Source organism: Lepidochelys kempii, chromosome 10 (assembly GCF_965140265.1).
Source record: "Lepidochelys kempii isolate rLepKem1 chromosome 10, rLepKem1.hap2, whole genome shotgun sequence".
NCBI lineage: Eukaryota > Metazoa > Chordata > Testudines > Cheloniidae > Lepidochelys > Lepidochelys kempii.
This window is the reverse complement of record NC_133265.1, coordinates 66,252,538-66,279,312: the sequence shown is the minus strand read 5'-3', so window position 1 is coordinate 66,279,312 and position 26,775 is coordinate 66,252,538. Positions and strand designations below refer to the sequence as shown.

The 26,775-nt window shown below is 39.5% G+C and overlaps 2 protein-coding genes across 6 annotated transcripts in view; one reads left to right on the top strand and one right to left on the bottom strand.

Moving 5' to 3' along the window:
• Positions 1–623, top strand: part of USP8 (ubiquitin specific peptidase 8) — a 74,795-nt gene extending 74,172 nt beyond the window's left edge. Inside the window, exon 20 of the mRNA XM_073304030.1 lies at positions 275–623. Within this exon, the coding sequence (XP_073160131.1) occupies positions 275–388 (114 nt within the window). The 3' untranslated portion in view covers positions 389–623. The remainder of the gene's footprint in view (positions 1–274) is intronic.
• Positions 1–26,775, bottom strand: part of TRPM7 (transient receptor potential cation channel subfamily M member 7) — a 122,806-nt gene that overhangs the window by 6,560 nt on the left and 89,471 nt on the right. For 4 of the 5 annotated variants that reach the window (XM_073304021.1, XM_073304025.1, XM_073304023.1 and 1 more), the window contains 13 exons: positions 25,414–25,490; positions 24,124–24,183; positions 20,713–20,809; positions 19,962–20,032; positions 18,957–18,994; positions 17,674–17,699; positions 17,109–17,159; positions 16,949–17,014; positions 15,991–16,274; positions 15,446–15,528; positions 14,907–15,112; positions 13,822–13,873; positions 13,620–13,726 (listed from right to left, as the gene is read on the bottom strand). In XM_073304021.1, coding sequence (XP_073160122.1) covers positions 13,620–13,726; positions 13,822–13,873; positions 14,907–15,112; positions 15,446–15,528; positions 15,991–16,274; positions 16,949–17,014; positions 17,109–17,159; positions 17,674–17,699; positions 18,957–18,994; positions 19,962–20,032; positions 20,713–20,809; positions 24,124–24,183; positions 25,414–25,490 — 1,218 coding nt within the window. Of the gene's footprint in view, positions 1–13,619; positions 13,727–13,821; positions 13,874–14,906; positions 15,113–15,445; positions 15,529–15,990; positions 16,275–16,948; positions 17,015–17,108; positions 17,160–17,673; positions 17,700–18,956; positions 18,995–19,961; positions 20,033–20,712; positions 20,810–24,123; positions 24,184–25,413; positions 25,491–26,775 lie in introns of those variants that run through there. The other variant, XM_073304026.1, reaches the window with a different exon arrangement.

Below are 26,775 nucleotides of genomic sequence, written 5' to 3'. Positions count from 1 at the left end.
TCCCAGATGTTGGAGGCAATAATTGTGTCTTATTCAAAGTTGCAAACAGAACACAAAAGCCCTGTTTCTGTTGTGTTAGTTTCTTCTGTAGGGAGATGTTCTTCCCACACATCCAACCTTGAGTTTATGAAAGGTTCAAGCATGTCAGTATAAGATATGGTCTCCTCCCACCTCCCTTTCCCAGGGACCAATGCCTGCCTTAAAACACAAATAAGCAACTTGAAAGAATCTTTATTGCCATGTACTGTCACTGTTTCTTTGCTTTTACCCCTAGATATGTATCTGCTGGACAATCAAAGGAGCTTCTTCATTCCTATGGACCCCAAATCAAAAGTCAACATATATATTTTATACTAATACATTTATTAAAGTACTAATTAAATGCTAAATGTTAATTTGTCAACTTAAGACCATGGGCGGAGACATTATGTAATCTTTGACCATTGGCTACTGTGCTATCATGTCTTGCAGCTAAACCTATCCGGGGGTGTGAAACTGCCTACCCCATCCTTTCCCCCGCCCATGGAAAATCCATATATTCCATTGTAATCAATTGATTAACAGTGTCTCTGAGCCTAATAAGCAAGGTGACACTCCGTCAACACTGTATGTAATAAACTCCTGTGCTTGAGCTCTACACGGTGTGGATTTATGTCCTTCAGTTTGGGGGCTCGTCTGGGATACAGGCTTGTGAGGTGATTGAGGAACTAAGACTGAAATCCAAGAAGGAGGTGAGTAGGTTTACTTTACTACCTCATTAGGCCAGGGATAGAAGTCTCTCATCCCCTTTCAGACACATCTTGTTTCCACTTTTTATATTTAAGTGTGAAGGAACCTAGACACGTGTAGTCCAAGCAGAGGGGTTAAAAAAGGGTACCAATTGGGAGGGAAGACGAGTGCAAGAGGGTCATGTACAGTTTAAACTAAGGGGTGTTACGGGGGACTTGAATAAACCACCAGCAAGCGATTGGCCGTGAGTTAAGCCCAGGACTGGCTGGGTACGCAAGCGGTAGGCAGTGCAAACTTGTGGTCTCATTTCCTCATTGCACATAACATTGCAAGTCCTAGGGGAGTGCCCCCTCCCCAACATGTGACGTACATGCTTTTGAATCGCACAAAGTCTCCAACCAATAAGGCCGGCAGCTGTGTGTAACGTAAGACCGCACGGTAGTTAAAAAGAGGGGGGAGACATCCTCATAAAAGGCTGTGGAGATTGAGGCCATAGCATAAAAAGGAGAAAAGGTAAATCCCCATCAAGGCTGACAGGCTGTAGAGATTAAGACTATGGCATTTAGAGGGGAAAACGAAAGTTCCCAAAAACAAGGTCAGCAGCTGGGGTGAGTAAAAGCCCATGGCATCAAAGGGAGAGGCAATAATCAGCCCTCAAGAGTATTTAAAATAAAAACATGTCAAAACTCAGCAGACAGCAGCTAAAAAAACAAACTACTCTGCAGCCGGACCAGAGACAAATCTGGTTACTTGGTAAAATAATCAGAAAGGTGACAAAACAGACAAGGCAGTAGTAGTGTTATTACATGTACTCAACTTAAGAGAAAAAGAAATTGCAACTTTAAAATCTAAGAATCATGCTCGAAAGAATAAAATCTTGTGCTTTAAACCATATAATTGTCAGGAAATTGTAGTTCTTTTGTTTTGGGATCTTTTCCATTCACCATGCCTGGGACACACGCCCAGAGCAGGAGTGGGAGAGCCCACTCCCGGCACTTGTCAGCCAAGGGCACCACTGATTAACTATCTGTAGAAAAACTCAGCAGCACAAGGCAAAGGGGAGGAATCAAAACCCCCTCCATACATTTCTTTGTGTGAAAGGCCGAATTTGGGCACCCCCAGAGACAATAAAGGGAAGTCACAAGAATTAATTGCCCCAGGGAGCTCCAATCAAAATGCTGTTAAGGAGGTTCAGAAATGTTAATGCAGAGGGTGAACCAGTAAGTGGACTCAGAACAAAAACAACTGAAATCTACTGTCCTTTCACCCCGCAGGAAAAACAGGCATTACTATCTGATTTACGCAAACTCAAAACAAAATAACAAGAACACTGAGTTCTGGGACAAGCTGGATGGCCTGGCTAAAATACACAGCCTCCATAGAAAGAATGTTCACATCCTGGTCAAGTGTAAATGCCCCAGAGATGTGTGGAACAACTTAGAAAATAGATGGAAGATGGGGCACTGGGCTGAAGATCATAACCCCAACCCTGCTGGAGGGGATCAGGCTAAAGAACCAGCAGGAATTCCAAACCCAGAGTCAGGCACGGTAACAGAATTCAGAAATGCACTATCTGCTGTTCTAGGACCCCAGACCACTAACTGAGGGGCTCTGCAATCACTAGTTCAGCAGAAGGGGGAGTCTGCTATGTCTTATGCTAAAAAAAAATAGAATGCATTTCGAGCTTATTCAGGTCTGGAGAATATAACATCCCGAAACCATAATGTATTCCTCCAAATCCTAAAGGAAGGGCTGTCTGCAGACCACCAAGCGGTCCTGGCATTAGGCATCTCAGTGGGAGAGATACTCAGCAGTAATGAAATGGGCCACAGAAGTAAAAAACAGAAAAAAGAGGAAGGTAGCAACAACCATCCCCCTCTAAGGAAATTACAGCAGTTCATGCAATCAGAACCACTACCTGCTTCACGTGCAGTAAGCCCGGATATCTGATAGCCTTAGAGGCAGTTAAAATTATAGTAACTAATTTGGAATCTAAAGGGGTAATTAAAAAAACCACCTCCACAACTAACTCCCCAATTTGGCCCATCCGGAAACCAGACAGGCCTGAAGGTTAACTATAGCCTACACCCACTTTAACCGGGTGACTCCAAAGGCACATCCAATTGTGGCAAGTCCTGCCACCATCCTTAATTTGCTAAAACCAGGACACTCAGTATTCTCAGTCCTGAATATAGCTAATGGATTTTAGAGTATTCCCCTTGCAAAAGAGAGACAGAAAAAATTTGCATTTACAGTGGGAGACCAGCAGTACACTTGGATCCAAGTACCCCAGGGGTTCCATAATTCTCCCTCTATCTTCCACAGGGCAATGGCAGAAGTAATAGCACAAGTGCCTTTGGAAGGGGATACTGTAATATTGCAGTATGTAAATAACTTGCTGATTGCCAGTTCAAATGAAAAGGACCATTTAAAAACCCTAAATGAACTGTTTATATATCTTCACAAGGCAAAATTTAAATTAAGCGTGAAGAAAGCTCAATCGCAACAGCAGCAGGTTTTATATCTAGGGCATAACATATCACAGGGAGAAAAAGCACTCACAGTAGACAGAAAGCAAGCGATTCAAAAGTTAAAAAAACCACAGCCAGTTAAGGAAGTCCGGAAGGTGCTAGGACTCCTCTATTTCTATAGAACATATATTTCAAACTACTCAAAAATAATGGAACCAATTCAAAGCCTCACTAGAGAAGAAAAGCCTGCAAATGAGTTAGTAATATAGGGCACAGAACAAAAGGAGGCATTTATAAAATTAAAACAGGCTTTAGCCTCCACCCCCAGCCTGGGCTTACCCAATATGGGAAAGCCATTCCACCTTTACTGCAGCTATAGCAAAACTCAATACTCAGCTGTATTAACACAACTTCAGGGAAATAAGCAGCATCCAGTAGCATACTTATCTACCTTAAGACCCCCTGTATCCCAGGGACTACCAGAGTGCGTAGCAGCTCTGAATTGCGCTACGTGGGCGGTAAAAGCTTGTAAATCATACACTCTCACGGAGAAATTAATGCTATGTACACCCCATACACTTATTGATCTCCTTAATACCGGACGGCTAAAATCTGTAACAGATGCATGCAAGAGTCAGTGGGAATCAACACTGTGCTTGCAAAACCCCAACTTCTCTATAGTAAAAAACAAAAATAAATGTAGCTCAATGTCTAAACATTTAAAAAAAAAAAAGGTACACAAATGTCTTATAAAAAAAAGAGTGTTGGGGAAAGTTAAAAAAGAGCCATTAAAGAATCCAAATATAATTCTATATGTAAATAAATGAAGAAAGTATAAAAATGGAGTGCCACACACCAAATGGGCAGTGATACTCAGTAATGGGACAGTAATAGCGTCAGGTCAAATGGAAGGATCAAAGTCAGCACAAGAAGCGAAGCTAATAGCCCTTACTGAAGCTTTGAGAGTGGGGGAAGGCAAGAAGCTCACTGTATACGCAGACAGCAAATATGCATTCGGAGTAGTACATAACTACATAGACATGTGGTCACGCAAAAATTTTATAACAACTGGCAAGCCAATTAATAATATAAAGGCAGTTCAAAGACTAACAGAAGCTGCCAAACTACCATCAGAACTGGCAGTAGTAAAAAAGCACATAATAAAATCTCAAGTAAAAAACAAAAAGGAAATTACTGGGAAGATAAATGGGCCAAAAAATTGCACAAGCAAGTCCTATTAAAGTTTGTGCAGCTATAGTGCCAAAAAAGGAAGTAAATTTTAAAAAGCTATATGCAACCATAAGCCCCACTCAAAAAAAGTAAATTAAAAAAAACTAGGCGGTAAATATAAACATCAGGTCCGGTATGGGCCAGGGTGGGAGGAGCTGGTAGCCCTGGAATGCATACGGGCTCTGCTGCTCTATGCCATCCATTCTCCAGCTCATCTAAAGTGAAGACAAATAAGAGCCACCATAAAACACTGGTGGTGGTCATCTATAAAAAAAAAAAAAAAACTTTATTATTTTAAATCAGCATCTACCAATACGAACAATATTTCCCACAAGTGTCTCCACAGGTAAACAAGAGAAGGTGGAGGAGGAAGGACTGAAGGGTGACCAGGACAACCGGAGTGACCATGGGGAGGCTCCTGCTGTCCCTGTGGTGCATGGGGAAGGACGCAAGTAGTGTGCCAATTATACTGACATGGTACTAAAATAAAAGGCACTGGAGGAGACTTGTTGGAGAGCAGAACAAATTCTGGCCACCACCATACAGCGAATTGTAACCGATCTCCTTGATGGCCGGGTCCATCCAGCCCTTATGGAAGTGGTGGGACCCTATCTCCCCAGTACCCCTCTGTGGGCATGGGAAAACAGAGAATCAATGAGAGTCCAAAGACCGGTTTGGACAGGTCACAGTATACTCTTTCACCTTCTGGTGCCTCTGGGCATCCCTCATTTACAACAAGCCAGGATGGTGACCTCCCTGCCAGTATGGAGGAGGGGTCATGCTATTAAGACAGAAGGCACTGCATACTCCGAGGTCGCTGGGAGAGCACTGTATCCTCGTGAATGTTGCACCCACTCTAATAAGGAAATTCTGTGTACATGCCCATATAATATTCTAACAAATCTGTCTAGGTTCAAAGTGGCCATCACTGAGAAACTGGCGCACACGGAGCTGGTCCAAATGAACGGTACCTACTGGTGTATAACTGCCCAGAACCACTCCATCAAGCTAAATAAAAAGCCCTGCCCCTCGAGGCATCCCTCCGTGTGCATGACGGTTCCCCAAAGGGCAACCCTGACTGTTGAAGGAACGTGGCTCCACCATACTCCGCCAATAATGGGTAACCTAACATGGGATCTGGAATGACACTACAGCAGTAAGTATCTAGAGGAGGATCTACAGGCCCTGCAGGCGAAGATGGAGGAGTTGGTGGCCAATGCCCAGAGGCATATTGGGGAAGGCCATCGGAGGTACACCCTGCCACTGGAAGAAGGCAGGCACCAGTAACAACCTAGACTCAGAACTGCTCTGGATCAAAAGCTCTTGCACTTGGTATTGACATGGGTAATTAACAGGTCTATTACCAATATCCTCCAATGTAGGAATATTTGCTTTATGATGGATTTCTGCAATGACCCCTCGTGAGTGGTGACTGTTTGCTCAGGAAATTTGCTAAGGTTGTTGATGACCTTTGGGAGGTGAAGGACCATCAGGGTTATCCCATGTTGGTGGCACAATGTCCATTAGTTTGATGGCTTCTAGGCAGAGGGTAGATGCACGTGCACTTCCTTGTCTGTTTATGTAGTGCATTGTGGAGGTGTTTGTCAGGATCTGCACTGAAGAGTTTTGAAGAACTGGTAGGAAGGCCATGCAGGCTAGACTGATGGCTCTGAGTTCCAGGGCCTAGATGTGAAGCCCCATGTTCTCTGGGGACAAAGTCTCTTGCATCTGTAGGTGGTCCAGGTGGACGCCCCAGCCCGTTCCTGATGTGTTTGTTATTAAGGTCTTTGTTATGGAGGGGCTAGAGAACACTACCCTTCCACACACACTTCCAGGTTTCTTTCACCAGCTCAGTACTGTGACATGAGACCACCACTTTCTTGTTTATCTGGTGTCTTGTTGGAGAACAAACTGAATTGGAATGGTTGCAGGTAAAATCTGGCAAGAAGTGTTACATACGTGCACACAAACATATGGCCTGGCAGCTCCAGACAAATCCATACCGTCATAGTCAAGCTCAAGTCTATCCCACACACTAGCAACTGCATCAACAGGGACCTGTCTTTGGGAAGAACACTCTTGCTGAACGGGAGTCAATCAGGGCTCTGAACTCTATCATCTGTGATGGGATGAGACACTATTTTTTGTACTTCACTAGGAAGCCTAATTGGGAGAATAGGGAAAGAGTGAATTTTAGGTGTGCTGCAGCCTCCTGCTGGGATCTACTCTGATGAACCAATTGTCCAGGTAATGGTAAAAATGAATGCCTTTAAAAAAAAATTTTAAAAAAAAGTGTTCGGCTACCAACGCTAGGCATTTTGTGAAGATTCTGTGTGCCATGGAAAGTCCAGATGTCACTACCTTGTATTGGCAATAGCTGGGTCCTACTATGAATCCTAGGGACTCCCTGTGGGCCAGATGGATGGCTGTGTGGAAATATGAATCCTGCAAGCTGAGAGCCACAAGTCAATCTTGAGCCTGCAGATATGGGATGATGGAGGCAAGCATTACCATCCTGAATCTGAGGAAATATATATATATTTGTTCAGTCTCCTCAGGTCTAGGATACGAGAACCACCCCTTTCTTCTTTGGGATAAGGAATCATGGGGAGTGGAAGCATTTTCCCCATGTACTCCCACAGTACAACTTATCCAGCTTCCAGATGAAGAGGTCATTTCTGTTTGTAACAGGCTCTCATGGATAGGGTTCCTAAGAAGGGTTGATGAAGGGGGGCATGTAGGGAGTAGTAAATTAAAGGGAGCCTTGAGTGGTCATGTCTAATGCCCATTTGTTGGCTGTGCTCGCAACCCAGGCTCAGTGGAACATGGCAAGGTGTTCCTGAAAATAGGTGTAGGCTTCTGATAGGCTTAGTTGCTGATATTTTGGCTATCACCTGAGGAATAAGATGGCATCCACTGCCTTCCAGGGATTGATTTATAAGACTTCCTGTAGAGAGACAGACAGACAGACTTGTGTAAATTCCTGGGGATCTTAATATAGTCCCTTGAGTCCTTGAGGGAATGGAACACTTCATCTGTTTTCTGGCTGAAGAGCTCCATTCCCTTGAAAGGCAGGTCTTCTATTGTGGCCTGTACTTGACATGGTATGCCTGTTGCCTGGAGCCAAGAGACTTGTCTCATAGCCATGACCTTTGATCTTTTGGCCATATCAGAAGCATCCATGGTTGATTGCAGTGATGTTCTCAAATCATGTGCCCCTCCTTGATGATACCTTCCATTTCATCCCTTCCATCCCGCAGGATTTTTGAAAGGAAGAGTGATGTTGTCCCACATGGCGTAATTGTATTTGGAAAACAGTGCTTGGTAGACCACCACACAAAGCAGCAGTGAGAATGATAAATATGAGTTTCACCCATACAGATCTAATTTTTAGGGTCCTTATCCTTAGGATTGCCTTAAGTGGACTTCAGTTGCTCTTGTGCTGCAAAGACAACCAAAAACCCTGGGTTTGGGGGATTCAATTTTTTTCTCTGCCTGTTTGAGGAAGGAAGAGTGGCCAGGGTCTGTCTGCCTTAGTCCTTTGGATAGTCCAGCAATGCTTTCATTTTTAGGGGGAACGATTCTGGCCTGTGTTGTCATGCTCAGGACATCAAAGAGCTTATGAGACTTTTCCTGAATAAATACAATATTAATGTCCAGGATCTCAGCAATTTGGGACAGTAAGTCCTGGAACGTTTTAAAGTGGTCTATTGCTGGAACATGTGCTGGTGTTACTGCCTTGCCCAGTGATAAGGAGGATTCCCTGGGAAGAGACTGGAGTTGTCCCTCTATTGACTCCTGTTCCCGTCGGCCCACATCCAGTTCCAGTGCAAGTGGTCTTGCCAGAGAAGCTGCATGATTTTTTTTCCCTAGACATGTGGGATGATGATCTGCTCCTCCACACATGGGAGGATGGTCTCAAGTAAGGTCAATATGGCCATAGTAGCATGCCATATGTGTATTAACCGAGTTAAGGCTGGCCAGCCCAGTGACACTCCCACATTGATACTCAATGCTGGCAACAAGTAGTATTTTAGTGATAATGAGGAGCAAAGTATCTCCTCAAGGAAGCGCAGATATCCATTCACCTTTTTGGTACTGGGAACATCGCTAAGGGTGAAATGGATGCCTCTACAACATATCTGAGTTTCTTGCTCAGCTCAGTCTGTAATGAGTCTATTGTTCTGCCCAAATGCCTAGGAGCTTTGTGTTTTGAGGAGTGATGTCTCAAGTCCGTCCTGCACTCTTGGATCTACGCTTATGTTTGGACTGACTATATAAATTGGTGTCCCCTTTATGGGGGAGGCAGGGAAAATGGTGCTGGCTTTATTGTCTGTGGGTGGGGCAGTCTGCACAGGAGCTGGAATTATCTGCATCAGGTCTATGGTGCCAAGGTAATCAGTGCTGGACTGCTGACATTAAAGGGATTGGTGCTGAGGTTACTGACACCAACTTCTTGGGCATTGGTGACTTTGTGGACGTTAAGGTGGTCAGCATTGACGGTGCTGACTCTGCTCACGTAATCATCACCTTCTTTCCACTGCCTGATTCTGGAGTATGAAGAGAGCTTGAGGGATTACTGGTCAATACTCATTTATCTGGCATTGCTCTAGTCATAACTATCACCTTTGGATCTTAAGTGATCCACATGGATCACTAAATATATGTAGTCTGAGCCTAACATACCTGAACGTGTGGGTACTGGCACAGAAGAACTTGCACACAAAGCACTTATCCAGGATATGGCTCCCTCCTAGACCGGAGAAGCATTGGTTGTGCCCATCCTTTATAGGGATCAGTCCACTGCAGGATGGGCAGGATTTGAACTCAGAGTTTGGACTGCCATGCAGTGTGGTGGTTGGCACAAAGCGCCTCACCTCACTATATCAAGGTGGGGGGGGCGAGGATATAGGGGGGCAGGAGGAAGTTTGGCAACCCTCTTGCAATCTATTTTCTTATTTTTAGAATGGTCCTTATACGTGAACTGTGAAGAGAAGATATCACCAGGGATCCTAGTTTTCTGTGATTAAAAAAACTGAAATTCTCTGATTAAAAAAAACATATAAAGATCCTTATTTTTCCGTGATTAAAATGAAATGCTGAACTTGAATTTCCCTAGCCATTATATATAGCTATCAGTTGAACACAACGTTTTATTGATATATTTACAATTTTAAACAAGTTCAAAGCCTGCCAGTGCCAATCATAATAATAAAATAAAATTAATAAAATAACGCAGTCACAGTGAAGCTTCTTTACTGTTGTTGATGTTCATGCTATTTCAGCCTCGTTTTCATTTCTTTTCATTCAGTTTATGTTTAGTGCTTTCCATGTGTTCTACAATTGCCTGCCTTCAAATGTAAGCTACAGCCTTACTGCATACAGTACAAAACAGCACATTACCATCAACTTGAAATTTGTCCTTGCCAAACTCAGTGACAGTCTTTAGAGGTGATTTTTTAAATTTTCAGCATCTTTTCATAACTTTAATTACTCACTTCTAGAGGCTGAAGTGAAATTTGAGATGCATTAAAACACGAACCCCTATACACCATTGAGTAACCTCTATACACTGGAAACAGTTGATTGGAGTATGTTTAGCTATGTACATTTAAAGCACATTCAAAAATCAGCCACAAGAGGAGGAGGTTGCGCACACTGAATAAGTAACACTGGTACTTTCACTAAAATTTAGTTAATAGTTAAGGTTAAGATTTGGTCACAGAGGTCGCGGATGTCACAGAATCCATGACTTCAGCCTGCAGCTGTTAGGAGCTACAGGGTCCCTTGCCACCCGTGGGGGCAGGGAGCTGCGGGGTACATAAGAACGGCCAGACTGGGTCAGACCAAAGGTCCATCTAGCCCCAGAGGGAATGAACAGAACAGATAATCATCAAGCAATCCATCCCGTCACCCATTCCCAGCTTCTGGCAAACAGAGGCTAGGGACACCATCCCTGTCCATCCTGGCTAATAGCCATTGATGGACCTATCCTCCATGAACTTATCTAGTTCTTTTTTAAACCCTGTTATAGTTTTGGCTTTCACAACACCCTCTGGCAAGGAGTTCCACAGGTTGACTGTGCGTTGTGTCAAAAATACTTCCTTTTGTTTGTTTTAAATCTGCTGCCTATTAATTTCACCCCTAGTTCTTGTGTTATGAGAAGGAGTAAATAACACTTCCTTATTTACTTTCTCCACACCAGCCATGATTTTATAAGCCTCGATCATATCTCCCTTTAGCTGTCTCTTTTCCAAGCTGAAAAGTCCCAATCTTATTAATCTCCCCTCATATGGCAGCTGTTCCATACCCCTAATAATTTTTGTTGCCCTTTTCTGAACCTTTTCTAATTCCCATATATCTTTTTTAAGATGGGGCGACCACATTGCATGCAGTATTCAAGATGTAGGCATATCGTGGATTTATATAGAGGCAATATATGATATTTTCTGTCTTATTATCTACTCCTTTCTTAATGAGTCCCAACATTCTGTTCACTTTTTTGAGCTGCTGCACATTGAGTGGATGTTTTCAGAGAACTATCCACAATGACTAAGATCTCTTTCTTGAGTGGTAACGGCTAATTTAGACACCATCATTTTATACATATAGTTGGGATTATGTTTTCCAATGTGTATTACTTTGCATTTATCAACATTGAATTTCATCTGCCATTTTATTGCCCAGTCACCCAGTTTTGAGAGATCCTTTTGTAGCTCTTCGCAGTCTGCTTGGGACTTAACTATCTTGAGCAGTTTTGTATCATCTGCAAATTTTGCCACCTCACTGTTTACCCCTTTTCCCAGATCATTTATGAATATGTTGAATAGGACTGGTCCCAGTACAGACCCTGGGGGACACAACTATTTACCTCTCTCCATTCTGAAAACTGACCGTTTATTCCTACCCTTTGTTTCCTAGCTTTTAACCAGTTACAAATCCATAAAAGCACCTTCCCTGTTATCTCATGACAGCTTACCTTGCTTAAGAGCCTTTGGTGAGAGAACTTTTCAAAGGCTTTCTGAAACATCTAAGTACACTATATCCACTGGATCCCCCTTGTCCACATGCTTGTTGACCCCCTCAAAGTATTTTAGTAGATTGGCGAGGCATGATTTCCCTTTACAAAAAACATATTGACTCTTCCCCAACAAATTATGTTCATCTATATGTCTGACAGTTTTGTTCTTTGCTATAGTTTCAACCAGTTTGCCTGGTACTGAAGTCAGGCTTACTGGCCTGCAATTTCTGGGATCAACTCTGGAGCCCTTTTTAAAAATTGGCATCACATTAGCTATCCTCCAGTCATTTGGTATAGAAGCTAATTTAAATGATAGGTTACAGACTACAGTTAGTAGCTCTGCAATTTCACATTTGAGTTCCTTCAGAATACCATCTGGTCCTGGTGACTTATTACTATTTAGTTTATCAATTTGTTCCAAAATCTCCTCTAATGACACCTCAATCTGGGACAGTTCCTCAGATTTGTCACCTAAAAAGAATGGCTCAGGTTTGGGAATCTCCCTCACATCTTCAGCCATGAAGACCGATGCAAAGAATTCACTTAGTTTCTCTGCAATGACCTTATTGTCCTTGAGTGCTCCTTTAGCATTTCGATCGTCCAGTGGCCCCATTGGTTGTTTAGCAGGCTTCCTGCTTCTGATGTAATTAAATTTTTTTTTTGCTATTACTTTTTGAGTCTTTGGCTAGCTGTTGTTCAAATTCTTTCTTGGCCTTCCTAATTATATTTTTACAATTCATTTGCCAGATTTTATGCTCCTTTCTATTTTCCTTACTAGGATTTAACTTCCACTTTTTAAAGGATGCTTTTCTGCCTCTCAATGCTTCTTTTACTTAGCTGTTAAGCTTAGTTGTTTAGCTACTTTTTTGGTTCTCTTACTTACTTTTTTAATTTGGGGTATACATTCAAGTTTAGCCTCTATTTTGGTGTCTTTAAAAAGTTTCCATGCAGCTTGCAAGGATTTCACTTTTTCCCCTCGGAGCTCCAAGCCACCATGGGCACCAGGGTATCCCGCAGCTCCTGGCCACCATAAGCGCTGGGGTACCCCGCAGTTCCCGGCCGCTGTGGGAACCCCCAGACCTCCCAGCCGCTGCTGATGGCAGGAGAACCCCATAGCCCTCAGCCACTGAACAAAACCCCCCAGGCCTCCACGGGCATTGGGGGAACCCCTTGAGCTCCTGACTGCCTGGCTGCCACAAGTGGGGTAAGCCCGACCACTGCGAGCCCCCAGATCCGTGGGTGGCAGGGGTACCACGCAGCTTGCAGCCCCTGCAGGCAGCAGGGGACCCCCAGATGCTGCAGGCAGCTCCAAGCCCCTTGTGCAGCTGCCCCGCTTCAGGCGGTGTGAGGACCCCCAGATCCAGATTTTGTCAGGAATATTTTTAGTAAAAGTCACAGGTCACGGGTTCCCTAAATATTTTCTTTTTGCCTGTGACCTGTCCGTGACTTTTACTAAAAATATCAGTGACAAAATCTTAGCCTTATTAATAGTTAACGTGTTTTTATTTTTTAAAAAAATACAAAAACTAAAAGATTCTCTGTAAAAAGGCAAATTCCATATTTTTCTGCATTTTTCTATGGCAAAAGGATTTCTAGGATCTCTGATCATCAACAAATAGCTTGAAAAAGAACTGGTTCAGGGTCTCTGAAGAGAGTAGTGGGTTGGACACTCATTGTGTTCCATCTCACTGCCATGGGAGGCAACTACCTCAGCCTTTATGCCCTGGTATGGGAGCTTAAGGAGCCCTGGACACTGCTATTAAAAAAAATTCACTCTTGTGCTCATGAGGTGCATTCACACCTACATTGTGATCCATGCACTGACACATGCTTGAAGAATTTTTTTTTTAAACCTAGGAAATAAAACACAAATCTACATTACAAGAAGAAAAGGAGTACTTCTGGCACCTTAGAGACTAACCAATTTATCTGCTCAAATAAACTGGTTAGTCTCTAAGGTGCCACAAGTACTCCTTTTCTTTTTTGCGAATACAGACCAACATGGCTGCTACTCTGAAACCTACATTACAAGATTACTATGGTGAAATTATAGAATTAACGTTACTATTTTCCATATTCTTTAATTCTTTAAATTGTCAACTTGTGACATAGCTACGCACAATTTAACGAATAGTAAGGGTAAAAAAAGAATAAAAAACCTCACATACCAGGAAGTTTAAGTTTCCTGCAGCAAGAATTGCAGTGGTGCTTAGCTCTGAAATTTTTGATTGCATCTTCTCCTAAATTGGCTGGACCAAACACCATATCATATGACCTTTAAAATAAAGCACACAAGCATGGTATGTATTTGTCCAAGTCAAACATTAAATACAGGTTAATATTTTTTATAACAAAACACATTAATCTTACCTTTTTTCTCCAGCTTTTATCACAGAGGGATCTGTCAAATTTTCACCCACACCTTTACACAAAATATAAGAGTTAAAATGGATACAGTATACGAATAGATTAACACTGTAAACCAGAATCCCTTAATAGTAAGGATTTCCAAATTTATCACCAAGAACGTAAATCAAGATAGAAAGTCAAAATTTATGGGACGATATTCACTCCTGTACAGATGGCTCCCACCTAAGCTCTATGCACCACTTAAATTCCATTCAAGCCCTATTTTGAAAGCTTAAGTGGTTCCTGAACAGCATGCAAGGTGAATTTTGTCCAGAGAGAATAAGATTCCTACATCTTAGCTATGAGTGTTTCCATGTCTGATGAACACTTGAGGATAAATTGAGACACTACAGATATGGACTGAAAATGCCAACACATAAATGTTAGTATTTTTATTGTATACACCCTAAGAACATAAATAAGAATTCAACTTTTTTCCTAAGTGTTTCCTACAGCATTGTATTGGCATGTCAGCTAAGCCCACTGCTCATTCAAGTAAAGTAGACCAAAATTATTATGTAATGCTATAAACACTATTCACAATAATTCATAGAATCATAGAATATCAGGGTTGGAAGGGACCTCAGGAGGTCATCTAGTCCAACCCCCTGCTCAAAGCAGGACCAATCCCTAACTAAATCGTTCCAGCCAGGGCTTTGTCAAGCCTGGCCTTAAAAATATCTAAGGAAGGAGATTCCATCACCTCCCTAGGTAACGCATTCCAGTGTTTCACCACCCTCCTAGTGAAAAAGTTTTTCCTAAGATCCAACCTAAACCTCCCCCACTGCAACTTGAGACCATTACTCTTTGTTCTGCTACCACTGAGAACAGTCTAGATCCATCCTCTTTGGAACCCCGTTTCAGGTAGTTGAAAACAGCTATCAAATCCCTCCTCATTCTTCTCTTCCACAGACTAAACAATACCAGTTCCCTCAGCCTCTCCTCATAAGTCATGTGTTCCAGTCCCCTAATTCATTAAGGTGCCACTGTAAAGAAAATTTAAACCTACCTTACCCCTAATCCCAATTTCAAAATAAGTATATTACCTTGCAGGTCAAGTACCAGCAACTCCCCTCTTGTATATTCATAAGTCCAGTGGCTGAATGCTAGCATGACCTCTTCTAGCATGTTAGTTGGAATTATTTCATCACCATTGTTGTTATTGTATTTTCTAAATTCTCCAGTCATGCACTCCTCAACTGCAAACCACTGTCCAGCTGAGTGGCAATATAATAGGAAAACTTCCAGGAACCTTATAAAGAATATATTTCATAAATATTACCAAAATGAATAAGATAAGACAATTATGCAGTTGCTGAGTGATAAATATTTTGGTTTGACAAACTTAATTTTTAAATCTGGCTAGGTTATAAAATATGAGTTAAGCCTAGTCCTTGTTAAGTACCAACAGGAAATATTCTTCCCCAAGGCGGTGGCTGAAGGTTTGCATGTTGACACTTCTTAAATAGCGTTTTTGCAAAATGTACTGAATCCCAGGACGCACTTTTTTCGAATGGTAATCTGCATAAAAATATACTTCACTAGTAGAAAGTGTGCAGTGTCATGAATAATTTAACACATTTACCTTGGAGAATATGGAATGGATTTAGGCTTCATTTGATTGAAAGCAAACGTGAGTTTCTGTGCTGCCCTCTGCTGTTGAATTTCCTACAATTAAAAATCCATACTTCAGTACTGCATTAAATAATGTAGGGGAAAATTTGGGGAATAAAATAGCAGCAAGAAGGTTAATGTCAATCCTTTTACTCCCTATCAGAAGTTGCGTACAACTACACAACTGTTTTAATTCCGTCTGTATCAAGAGATTGAACTATTTGACACAAAATAAAAATCTATTGAACAAGAAATGTTTAAATTGGCCTTTGGTTTGTGTTAGGGTGACCAGATAGCAAGTATAAAAAAATTGGGATGGGGGTGGGAGGTAATAGGTTTCTATATAAGAAAAAGCCCCCCAAATTGGGACTGATCCTTTAGAATCGGGACATCTGATCACCCTAGATTGTGTAGAACATTAGAAGCATCAGAACTTTGTTGTATTCTAGTTACTGAAAATTTATTTTTAATATTTTTGCCTGTCAATGTCTAATAATTGTCAAGAATAAAACTTACTCTCAAACAGAGGTGTAACACTGTGTCCTCTTTGTAAATGCTTGACCAAGTATTCACAACTTCAGGAAGAAAAGATTTGATGATATAAAGATGTCCTGATTTCAGAATATCATATTCTGACCAAGTGCATGCTACTTTAACAGCTCGACGTAATCCACCTCCCATCTCCTCTTTACTTAAAAATTCAATTTTAGCACAGAGTCCTAGCTGTGACCAGGAAGACATGCTGTTGTTCAAGATGCTGGGAGAACTTTCTTCAAGGCGATACACAGTGACTGGCTCACCTGTAACATCACAGTACAATAGTACATTTCTTTTCAGAGTTCATGACAAACAAGGCTGCAAATATATAAATATGCTTTAGACATGGATAAATCAAGATGTTAAATTTCTAATGCAACTGGGAGCTCGTAACAGATTGGGAGAATCCTCTCTAATCTCTTTCTTAAACCAGCAGGGGACCATGATGTTTTTGCTTCTCTCATTGGAAGTATTAATCACACAGTTTAAATCGAGCAAAGCATGCCTAGTTACCACAGTGATGGAAACCTTATGAAATAAGCATAACAAGGCAGAAAAAAGTGTCAGTTTGAAGAGCTTTTCCATACAATTTAGATCATGCTTTTCAGAGAAGTTTTATTACTCTGAAGACTACTGGAATTAAGTCATACAGTTTCCTTTAAGCCAACAAGCTGCATTAGTAAAGATGTGATGACATAATTGAAGTCTGCACTTTGGGAGTGTCTTGTGAGATACTGATACTAGACTTCTATTTATTGTCCTGTAATCTATTTTTGAGATGCTGCCAAAATGGTTGATCAAGTTTGGTCTGCCCATTCTGTATTAAAAATAATTGAGCAATTTTTTAAAGTTTGCCAGAGTTCTTAATGAACCAATATTAAATCCTCATTCTGACCTCCCTTCCACCTACTCCAGTAACAAAGATTAAGCTTCTTACCTCTTGGAGGCACAGGAGTGAATGGAATGCTTTGTGATAATCTCATTAAGTTATTTCTTTCCACAGCTGTAGAGAAAGGTTATAGAAATCATGAACTCTCAGACCTAATAAAAAGAAATGTGAATTTTTAAACTTAAACTATTAGTTTTATGATACTGACCTGAGTAGTAGTAAGTGGTGTCTATGATCGGCTTGAAAGGAGAAGCAATACCTACAAAAGTCAAGAAAAAGAGACGAGATACTGAATACTGCACAAGCATGTGCCTTAAAACCTCACACAGTACATGTAAAGAGTGCATTACTTCTACTTTTTGCTTCCTATGTTCTCAAAGTGAATACTGAGCTAAAAAAGAAAGTTGCTTTGCAAATCTCAGATATTACATTTAGTTCTTTTATTTTAGCTCTTTAAATAACTATTTAACACTCACTTTTACACCTTCAAAAATGCAAAAGAGCACACATTCCACAAGCAGAAAAAAAAAGAATTAGTTCTCTCGCTAATTGCTGCTTTCAAAATCCATAACTTACATTTTTTTTCTAGCACTCTAAAATAAGAGTCACATTCTGTTTGGTTTTCACCTTCATTCATTTCCATATCCTATCATCTTGTAATTCATTTCTGCTACCAAATGTTAAATGTATTCTCATATTAGAAAATGCAGTACATGTGTTGTGTATGTTGAAAATGTTCATCCGCTTGTTTGCATTAAGGCAAAAAAGCTTACCATTCAAGGCATCTTCTTCCGAAGGCCTGTAAAAGAGAGAAAGAGTGTGACACACAAAAGTATTGGATGTCACTTGTAAAATAGCCACTTTTTTTATTCTTTATGATTTTCATACAGCAGCCTGGAGTCACTTTGTGGAGCTTGCAGTATTGTTTTACTACTTTATTCTACTTTTCAAGGACAGTAGCAAGTTTCTTAATTATTAAAACACACACCCACACACACACCCCGATTAGGTATTTATATGTTGTCAAAGCATTACTATAAACTCTTCATGTATGACAGCATATCACCTTTTCATTACAAGAGCCAAATCCCACAGAGATATTGAATTGAAAACTACCTGTTCACAGTTTCTATTTCAATTATCAGATTATTAAACCTATGGCTTTATTAAACAGTTAACTAAATGGGATGAATTACTAATGAATATACTAACTGAGTAGTTTCAGGGAAGGATTCACAATAAAAGGTAGGTTAAGGATCCAGGAAGCTAAAAATATATAGTTAAAAACACATATTCAGTAACTAGTGCTAGCGTCAAATTAGACCATGTATGCAGTGTAGTTGTAGCCCTTTCAGTCCCAGGGTATTAGAGAGAGACAGAGATGTGACTCGAAAGCTTGCCTCTCTCACCAATAGAAGTTGGTCCGATAAAAGATGTTACCTCACCATCTGGTCTCTCTAAATTAGGCCATTTTATTTTGGTGCACATTCTACCCTCAGACGTACGTGTGGCTCCATTAACTTAAATGGAACTTGTCAATACGTTTCAATGAATAAAATTAGTCATTTATTAGGGAAAAATACCACAGGCCAGCTCTTTTATTTAACTTACATGAATAGCAGTCATTCAAATGAAACAAATCATGCTTGTAAACAGTTTAATGAAAACAATTTATTCGCTTTTTCACTTTATTGTGTTTAATTATTGCTCATTGAGTTCAACGTAGCTGTTCTCCAGTGGCATATAAAAAATTAAAAGGGCATTAATGCAAGACTATTGTAAGACTTGATCCACTGCAAAATAGTTGACTATTTGCAATATGGTGTTTCAGTTCTCCCTTTGATTTTTAAAATGCCTACCATTTTCTAGTTTTTAGAGATTACACTTCAGAGATTCATGCTCTCATATTTATTTTTTAAGTCAACTAGAATATTTCAGAGCCACTGCCATAGTAACTTAAATGTCAAAATTAAAAACCAAAGCCCTAAAGAAAGATAACAGTGCATCAGAAAATATTTGGACAATTCTACCACTACTGATTAGAAAACTTACTTACATTTGATTGCTACTTGAAGGTCTACCTTGTAACCAATCCTTTAAATCAAAAAGAAAAAAAGACAAGTATTTTTCCCCCAATACTGAAAGCAGAATGAGTTTACTTAACCTCTTTTTATAGTCTATGTTAAGATATGAAAATAAAGGTACTACTGGCAGTATTTCTCAGGATTGTATTGATAAAGTAGTTGAAGTGAAAGATTCAAATATAGTGGAAGGATATCATAACATACTGCAAGGATAATATATTAAGATATACAAGAACAAATAACTGATTAACACAATAGAAAAGGTGACTATATCCACCATGGTTATTTAGTGGATTATTTAAACCCTTTTACTTCTAAGTGAGAACATTCTTTATAAAAACAGTGAAGCAGCACAAGTTAATGCTTATCCTCACAGAACTGTACCAATAATCTTCACTAATCCTTATCCTTCCTCGCACTCAAAACAGGACCTCTGCTGTTTCCTCCTGAACTTACTGGAGAACACCCTAAACTGAGCATTACTCTTCCATGTAGCCCATCTATTTTTTTCCTCTCTGTACATCACCTTGTTTCAGCTTCATACTGATTTCCTTTAGACCTAACAGTCATATGTTCCCAGCATTCTCATGATGATTTCTGACCTGACTGTTGAGTATCAGTAGGGAATCTAGTTCTGCAGGGAGCATGTGTCAAGAGATTGGGGCAATGATGGATATAGTCAGATCTGGATTCCTTTTCTTTCGCTGTCTAGTAAAAGCCCTCTTTGAAATCCTGCAATGTATCTCTTACTGAACATAATCTCCTCAGAAGACAGACAGAACCCAGTTTTATAGAGGTACACTTTTTTTATTTTAACTAGGCAAGCAAGTTCACAGTGAATACCACTAATGGATGTCAACTGGTCTACATCTGAAGTAGGTATTAACCTGTATCTCAATAAAATGTTTTATTTTAGTTATAATTTTATAGAAATTATTTGAGAAATCTGATAAAACTGTCAACTGGAGTATACAAACCGTGAGCAATGCAGCCTTAGAGTCTACTTGCTGAGTATCTTCAGCTGATGCTCTTCTACTTTTGTTGTGAACTAGAAAAGAAATGAATTTACAATCTGACAAGAGAACCAGACAAGTATGTGTTTACCAAAATAGAGGATGTCTTAAATCTTTCCTAACAAAGTGAGCAACTGAGCCATTTAATCTAGCCCCCCAAAAAATAATTTAAACACTCACAAAATTTACTATGTGTAACTCGGCATGTCTTTTAAAGGACAAAAACAAAATGTTTTGAAACATATATGTAAAGTAAGTTTAAAAGGAAACACTCTCACCTTAAAATCTAGTCATTTGTAAATAGATGAATTATTAGTTTCAAGTAGTAACATCTATATCTCCCTGTAATTTTTGTCATTTTAAGGTTACATTTTCAATTTTTTTTTTTTTTTTTTTTTAATAAGAAACTTGATTCTCTCCTCAGTGTAACTATGTGAAAAAGTACATGAACGGGGAATCTGACTATCTTTGGAAAAAATAGTACAACTGACTAAACAAATGCACAAAGTTAAAAACTTTTAGAATATACAGAAGATTCTTCCCTACTCTCAGTTAAGAGTACTCTGGTGTTTCAGGTAACAGCAGGTTAAATATACATTCAGAGACAAGTTTGATTTTTATGTTGATGCACCCTTTGAAATAATGATTAAGTATTATGCATCATTTATAAAATTCAGAGATAAAATTGGACTACCAGAAAAATTAGCACACTTACATTGTTCTGAATGAACTGCCAAAGAGTTTTTGTGATATTCTGTAAATCCATCTTTAGAATTAACCTCGCTTAGGCTGCAATCAGCTTGAAGACCAGCCTGTATTATAAACACATACATTGTTATGAGTCATCATTCATGAAGTACTTTCCCCTTCCTGCAGCTTGGCAATTTGCTTAGTGTTCAGCATATAACTATTCTCTCTCTCGTACCATCTTTCAAATTTACAGCATGAATACATTTTAAGGGTACCTTTACAGCTTGCTAAAATCACACATGCTTTCTTGTTAATTCAGTACAAATTTTAAAGATAAACACTTATTTATAGCTATCTTGATTCTAATAATTTTAGAATAAGTAATAAAAACTAGATATATGTTTGAGGAGAAATAAAAAGAGCTACAGTAAACAAAGATAACTGAAAAATGTATTAAACATCTCACACCTTTAGAAACACTAAGTTCTGCTACTCATATCTGTACATATTTGGTAATATTATTAGACTATTCAAATATAATTTAATTATGGTACAATTTATAAGTTAATTAACATTGTATTTTTCAAATTCTAACTCTTAAAATCTGTAAAATTAAACCAAGTTAAATTTTGAAAGGAAATATGAATTTAGGATTTACCACCCCAGATTCTGAATATTTACTACTAAAGAAAAGTAAATTGACACTGATATAGCACTGTTTTAAATGTACTGTAGCCATATGTAAAAAGTGAATTAGCAGCTCCCATTGTATAATTCAGTGTTACAAATTAAAACTAATTTTCAAAGACATCAATAAGTCATTTAAATATTCTAAGTCATCTTCTCCAGAAAGCTAGAAAAATCTTAACACTACTTCTCTACCTCTAACATGACAATTTAGAGGCTGCATATGTTTAACACATTTGATCACCAAATAACAAGCAAAGACATGGTTAATGTTTACAGGCTTAAAGAAAGCCAAAATGGAATGAAAAGGAATACACAAACTGACTCTTAGTAGACCAAAGTGGAGACACTTATTTGGGTTGATTACTAGAAAGTCTGGCATTGATCAATCCAATTGTTTAAATACCTTCTCCAGCAAAGACTAAAGGCTTGTGCTTGTGCTTCATCTTAAGGATGTGAGCAGTCCGACAGAAGTCAGTGACACTATTCACATTACATCTTTGCGGCATCATGGCCTATGCAGGGAGTAAGTGCATCCTCAGTTTGTGCAGGTGGTAGGTTTTAACGATAATTAAACATTTTCTGAACACATGCAGAGCCACAGCCAGCCCTCAAAACAATATTCAACTTAAAGTTTTGTTTTTCTAGAAAAAATTAGAGATACTACCTAATCACAGAATATATTCATATATGTTCATGCATTTCAGCTCTAGAGCACACTACCAGTCACCTGAAATCCAAAGATTACTTTAATAAAATCCACAGATCCATGATTCTAAAGAGCAGAGGCACAGAATTTGGAAGACTGTGAACTGGACTGATTTTCAGGCCTATGACTGTTGGGAAGTTGTAAGCCTTTTTAAAAGCAGTTCTACTTCTAAGGTTGGCTTGACAAAGATTATTTCTTTCATATTCCAAAACAGAAATTTTATGTATGCACTTAGAGGGGGAAGTGAGTGTCATCCATAGCTCCAGTCTCATTGCGGTATCTAGGCTTCAATTACTCACTATCATCATTATATCATTTGGTGTCTTGCAGCCATGGCTTTGCAGTGCTTACATTAGAAATAGGAACCCATCTCCCCGTCAATCAAGCAAAGTGTAACTCTGTAAAGTGTCCTGAAAATGCTTGTATGCTCAAAAAGGAAGCCATGGTACATGTCCTGATTCTACTGATATTGGAAATGCTCAGAGCTGTCAATATCAAGAAGTTGTTCAGTGGTGTTCGGTTCCAGAAAACAGGTATCCCTAGCTAAGTTCCCTCTAAGCTACGCGGCCGTGCAGCAGCCCTATCAAGGGCCACGCAGGCGCTCGCCTTTCCTCAAGCCCTGGAGCTGCTGAGGCCAGGGAGAGGCACCTCTCCCCTCACCCAGCCCAGGTGCTACTGCAGTGAGAGAGGGCTGGAGGGAGTCCTCTCACCCCACCGTGGCCCTGGGGCAGCCTGCAACCCAAACCCCTCATCCCTGGCCTCAGCTGGAGCCCTTCCCCGCCCCCCCACCTCAACCCTCTGCTCCAGCCCTGAGCCCCCTTCCGCACCCTGAACTCCTCATCCCTGGCCCCAGCCCCAAGCCTGTACCACCAGCTGGAGCCCTCACCTTCCTCCCCCCTACCCGCCCCCAACCATCTGCTCAAACCCTGAGCTCCCTTCCACACTCAACCCCACCCCCACCACACATCACCTCCATATTGATGCACATAACAAAATTCATTCCGCACATGCATGGGAAAAATTAGAGGGAACATGGTCCCTAGAGACTTGCAGCTAGAGTGCTCCAGCCTGATGTGCTGAGCTGACTTTGCAGCCTCCAAAGGGTGAAGAGGGAGCATTTGCCTACAGATAGAGCAAAGGGAAACCAGCTTCAAGCACCTACACAGAATCTGTTGTCGCCTCTGTTATTCAATATGCCCCCAACTGCAGGGCCTCCTTCACCAAGGTAGAAGTTCTGCACATCCCATCCCCTGTGGTGCTTAAGTACCTCTAGTACTGCAGAGGACCTGCTAGCTCCCAGCTTTACAAAACTTGCTAGATTGCTGGGCTAGCTAAAATTCTCCAATGCTCCCAACAGCAGCAAAGCCTGCAAGAGAAGGGATTCCCTCCTGAAGACAATCTAAGGAACAGGGGTGTCAGGCACCTAGCATCCTACTTGCAATTAAACATTAACTTTTAATTAGCTTGCCTGAGATCTGGCCCTGGGTCAGTAAAACTTGAGATTAATTTTACATCCTTTCAGATTTTTTGCTTGTATATGGCAAACAATAATTAGAACAATTTGCTAATTTTGGTTAAGCATTTTTTTTTTTTTAAAAAGGGCATAATCATTTATGAACAGTTTGTTAGATTAGCTTCAAATTTGGGAGAGAAATTCTCGGTTGGTCATAGACCAGACTCCTATGTGAGGGGGTGTAAGGATTTGAGTTTTTTTGGGGGGGAGGAAAGGGGAAAGGAAGTGGGAGTGTTGAGAATGGAATTATAATGGAAAAAAATTCAACCTTAACTATGGTGCAACTGCCACCAATTGTGGGGAGTGGGGCTATGAACATGCAAATCAAAAACGTGATTCACTCAGATAAGTATCAACGTGCTTCCGCTCTTTGGTGCAACCTCCACTATCTCCAAAGTTTTCCTCTTCACACCAGGGATTCTTGAGGTTCTCCCATACTTCATTTTAGAACTCATGCATGAATGAAAGCACCGAGCCAGATGCAATGGTTCCTCAACTGTAACAAAAATCAAAGGCTTCCCAAATACCTGTTGTTTGGTCATCTCCATCCCCTCCAGAATAGCTTTCTTAAAGTCCTCCTGTTGCTCCTGTGGAAGAAAATGATATAATGGACTGAGTTACACAAATTAAAATGCTTCAAGGTCACATATTGTATTAATTGAGTGCTTCAGCAACAAAAAATAAATAAATAAAAAAACCTCTTCAGAACTCCAGTTTTCTAGAAGCATTATGAATGTACACTAAACTGGAATTCTCCCAACTACATATTTAAAGCCTCACCTCATCTATTTGAGAATCTGTTGACATGACTGCAAGTGGTTCCCTATTCTCTCTACTACAATGAGCAAACCGGATCTTCCACATTATAGTAGCTATAGATTAATATATCCCTCCCATATCCACCTCTTACTTTCAGTGGAAATTCAAGTTATGTCTTGAGTCTTGACTATTTAAAGCGGACGTTTCCAGTAACATAAACAGATGCATACTTTATATCAGCATTCAGTACAATCTTTTAGTAATACTCTTGGCTAGCTCAGTGCAAAGTACATCATCTATTCATGCTCTAATAGCAAGGGTCCATCACAAGGTTGGTCACAGATAACCATCTAATCTTGAAGTTAATTCAGAAGTAAGATTTTCTCCTTGGAATTAGGTGTGAACAATTTTAAAAGAAACTGTCTGCCAGAGGAAGTGAATTACATTAGGTCATCTTATTTTATAAGTTGTAAGACATGCAGACAAATAGTGAATTTCAATCTTAAATACTACAGTTTGCTTTTAAGTTATGAATTTCAAATTGGCAGTGTTTCCATTTTATAGCAATGTTGATATGTCGATAATGTAATAATCAAGATTGGATGTTTTTCTAAAAGATACAACTTCCCCAAAACAATCTCCAGAGTGTATGGCCTGTATTATACAGGGCTAAGAACAGATGATCGCCTGTATTATACAGGGGTAAGAACAGATGATCACAACAGTCCCTTCTGACCTTGGAATCTATATTATTTTTCTAATAAAGTCAAGGTATCATTTTTAATTTATTTAATGGCAGGACTAATGTTGGCCTCTGTGAGGTTACATACCATCAAATCCTGTTAAATATTTACTAGTTTCATATTTTTCAGCAACAGTAGTTCCTCCATAGTTCAGGCTGCATTGTTACTGATTGTTAGTAAATTTCTTTTCATATTAGTTTCGCAAAAATCTATTCTTATATTTTCAACAATGTACTGTAAACTATACATGAAAAAGATGTCAATGTCCACATGAAACTACTGATTTCAATTTGAAAGTAAAAATTTCAGTCTTACCTCAATATTAACATTTTTTTCTTTAATTTTAATCGCTGACTCCTTAAATTGTTGCAACTCCATGCTGTCTCTGTGACCTTTGACCCAGTAAATTGAAAAACAGAGTATTCAGTATCAACAATAACACTGAAAAAATTTGGAACATGCCAGATATTGTTGTTATGATGGGGACAGAAACTGTAATAAATGCTGCCAGTGTTTTCATTGAGAAAGACTTATAATGAAGAACTCTGAAGTAAATGGATATAAACGATGGGTTAGTAAAGATACGGAACTGTTGCTTTTCCTACATTAAAAACTGTAGAAATGAAATCCATACAATTTAAAAATATTACTCCTTCAAGAAAATAAATTTGATTAGTTTCAGAGGAAACTTCCATATACCATTTTATTTGATATTCTGAATCTCACTATTTTTACATCAATGTGAAAACTATAGAAAAAGCAGAGTTTCCTGCGGTAGGTTTTTAAAATATACACTTCATCCTAATAGTTACAGGAAATATTTTCAGAATTCCACCAATGCGCATGGTTTTATAATGAAAACAAACATAATTGATTGACAATATAAAGCTATACCGCATCTGAATTTCTATAAAACATATATATTATGGATGAAGAGTATATTCTAAATTCCAGAAGAGAAAAGGACCATATAATGAAGGCATGGCTCAAGTAAAATAAGTATACTTAATACTTATCCTTATTAGTGCTGTGGTACATTTAATTAAAGACCTGACTGAGCTATACAGTCGGATTTCAAATCCTTTGTATTTTCTGCTTTAAAAAAACACCACCACAAACTAATAAAGTATAAAGGTTTTTCTGTATTATAATGAACCCTGTTAATGATTACAATTAAATGCCTTGCCACCCGCCTACAAGTCAAAATAATATTACTTTTTGAGCACCTAAACATCATGGCATCAGAACACACCTCTTGTCTAAATTTAAAACTTAACTTTAAATAGTAAATATCACTTGGAAAATATGTTTTAGGATACCCCTAGTCAATTGCTTTTGCAAGATAACACTTGCACAGGTGCCTGACAGATTAAGACTAGATTAAGTCTAGTTTTGGACTAGATGACCTTCTGGGGTCCCTTCCAACCCTGATATTCTAAGACTATGATCCTCTACTTGGTTTTGGGTCTAATTTAAAGTATTTGGTCTCTAATTTACAGTATTTAGTTAGTAAACCAACACCTACTTTTGAAATGAATCTGCCACTGTTTTATTAATCAAAGAGTGTCTAAAGAATCTAATAAAAACATGCACCTTTTTACTGTTACGTAAAAGTTGAAGCAGCACATAACGTTGGAACAAACAAGGACTTTGGAAAGTTTTCAAAATATTATTGTA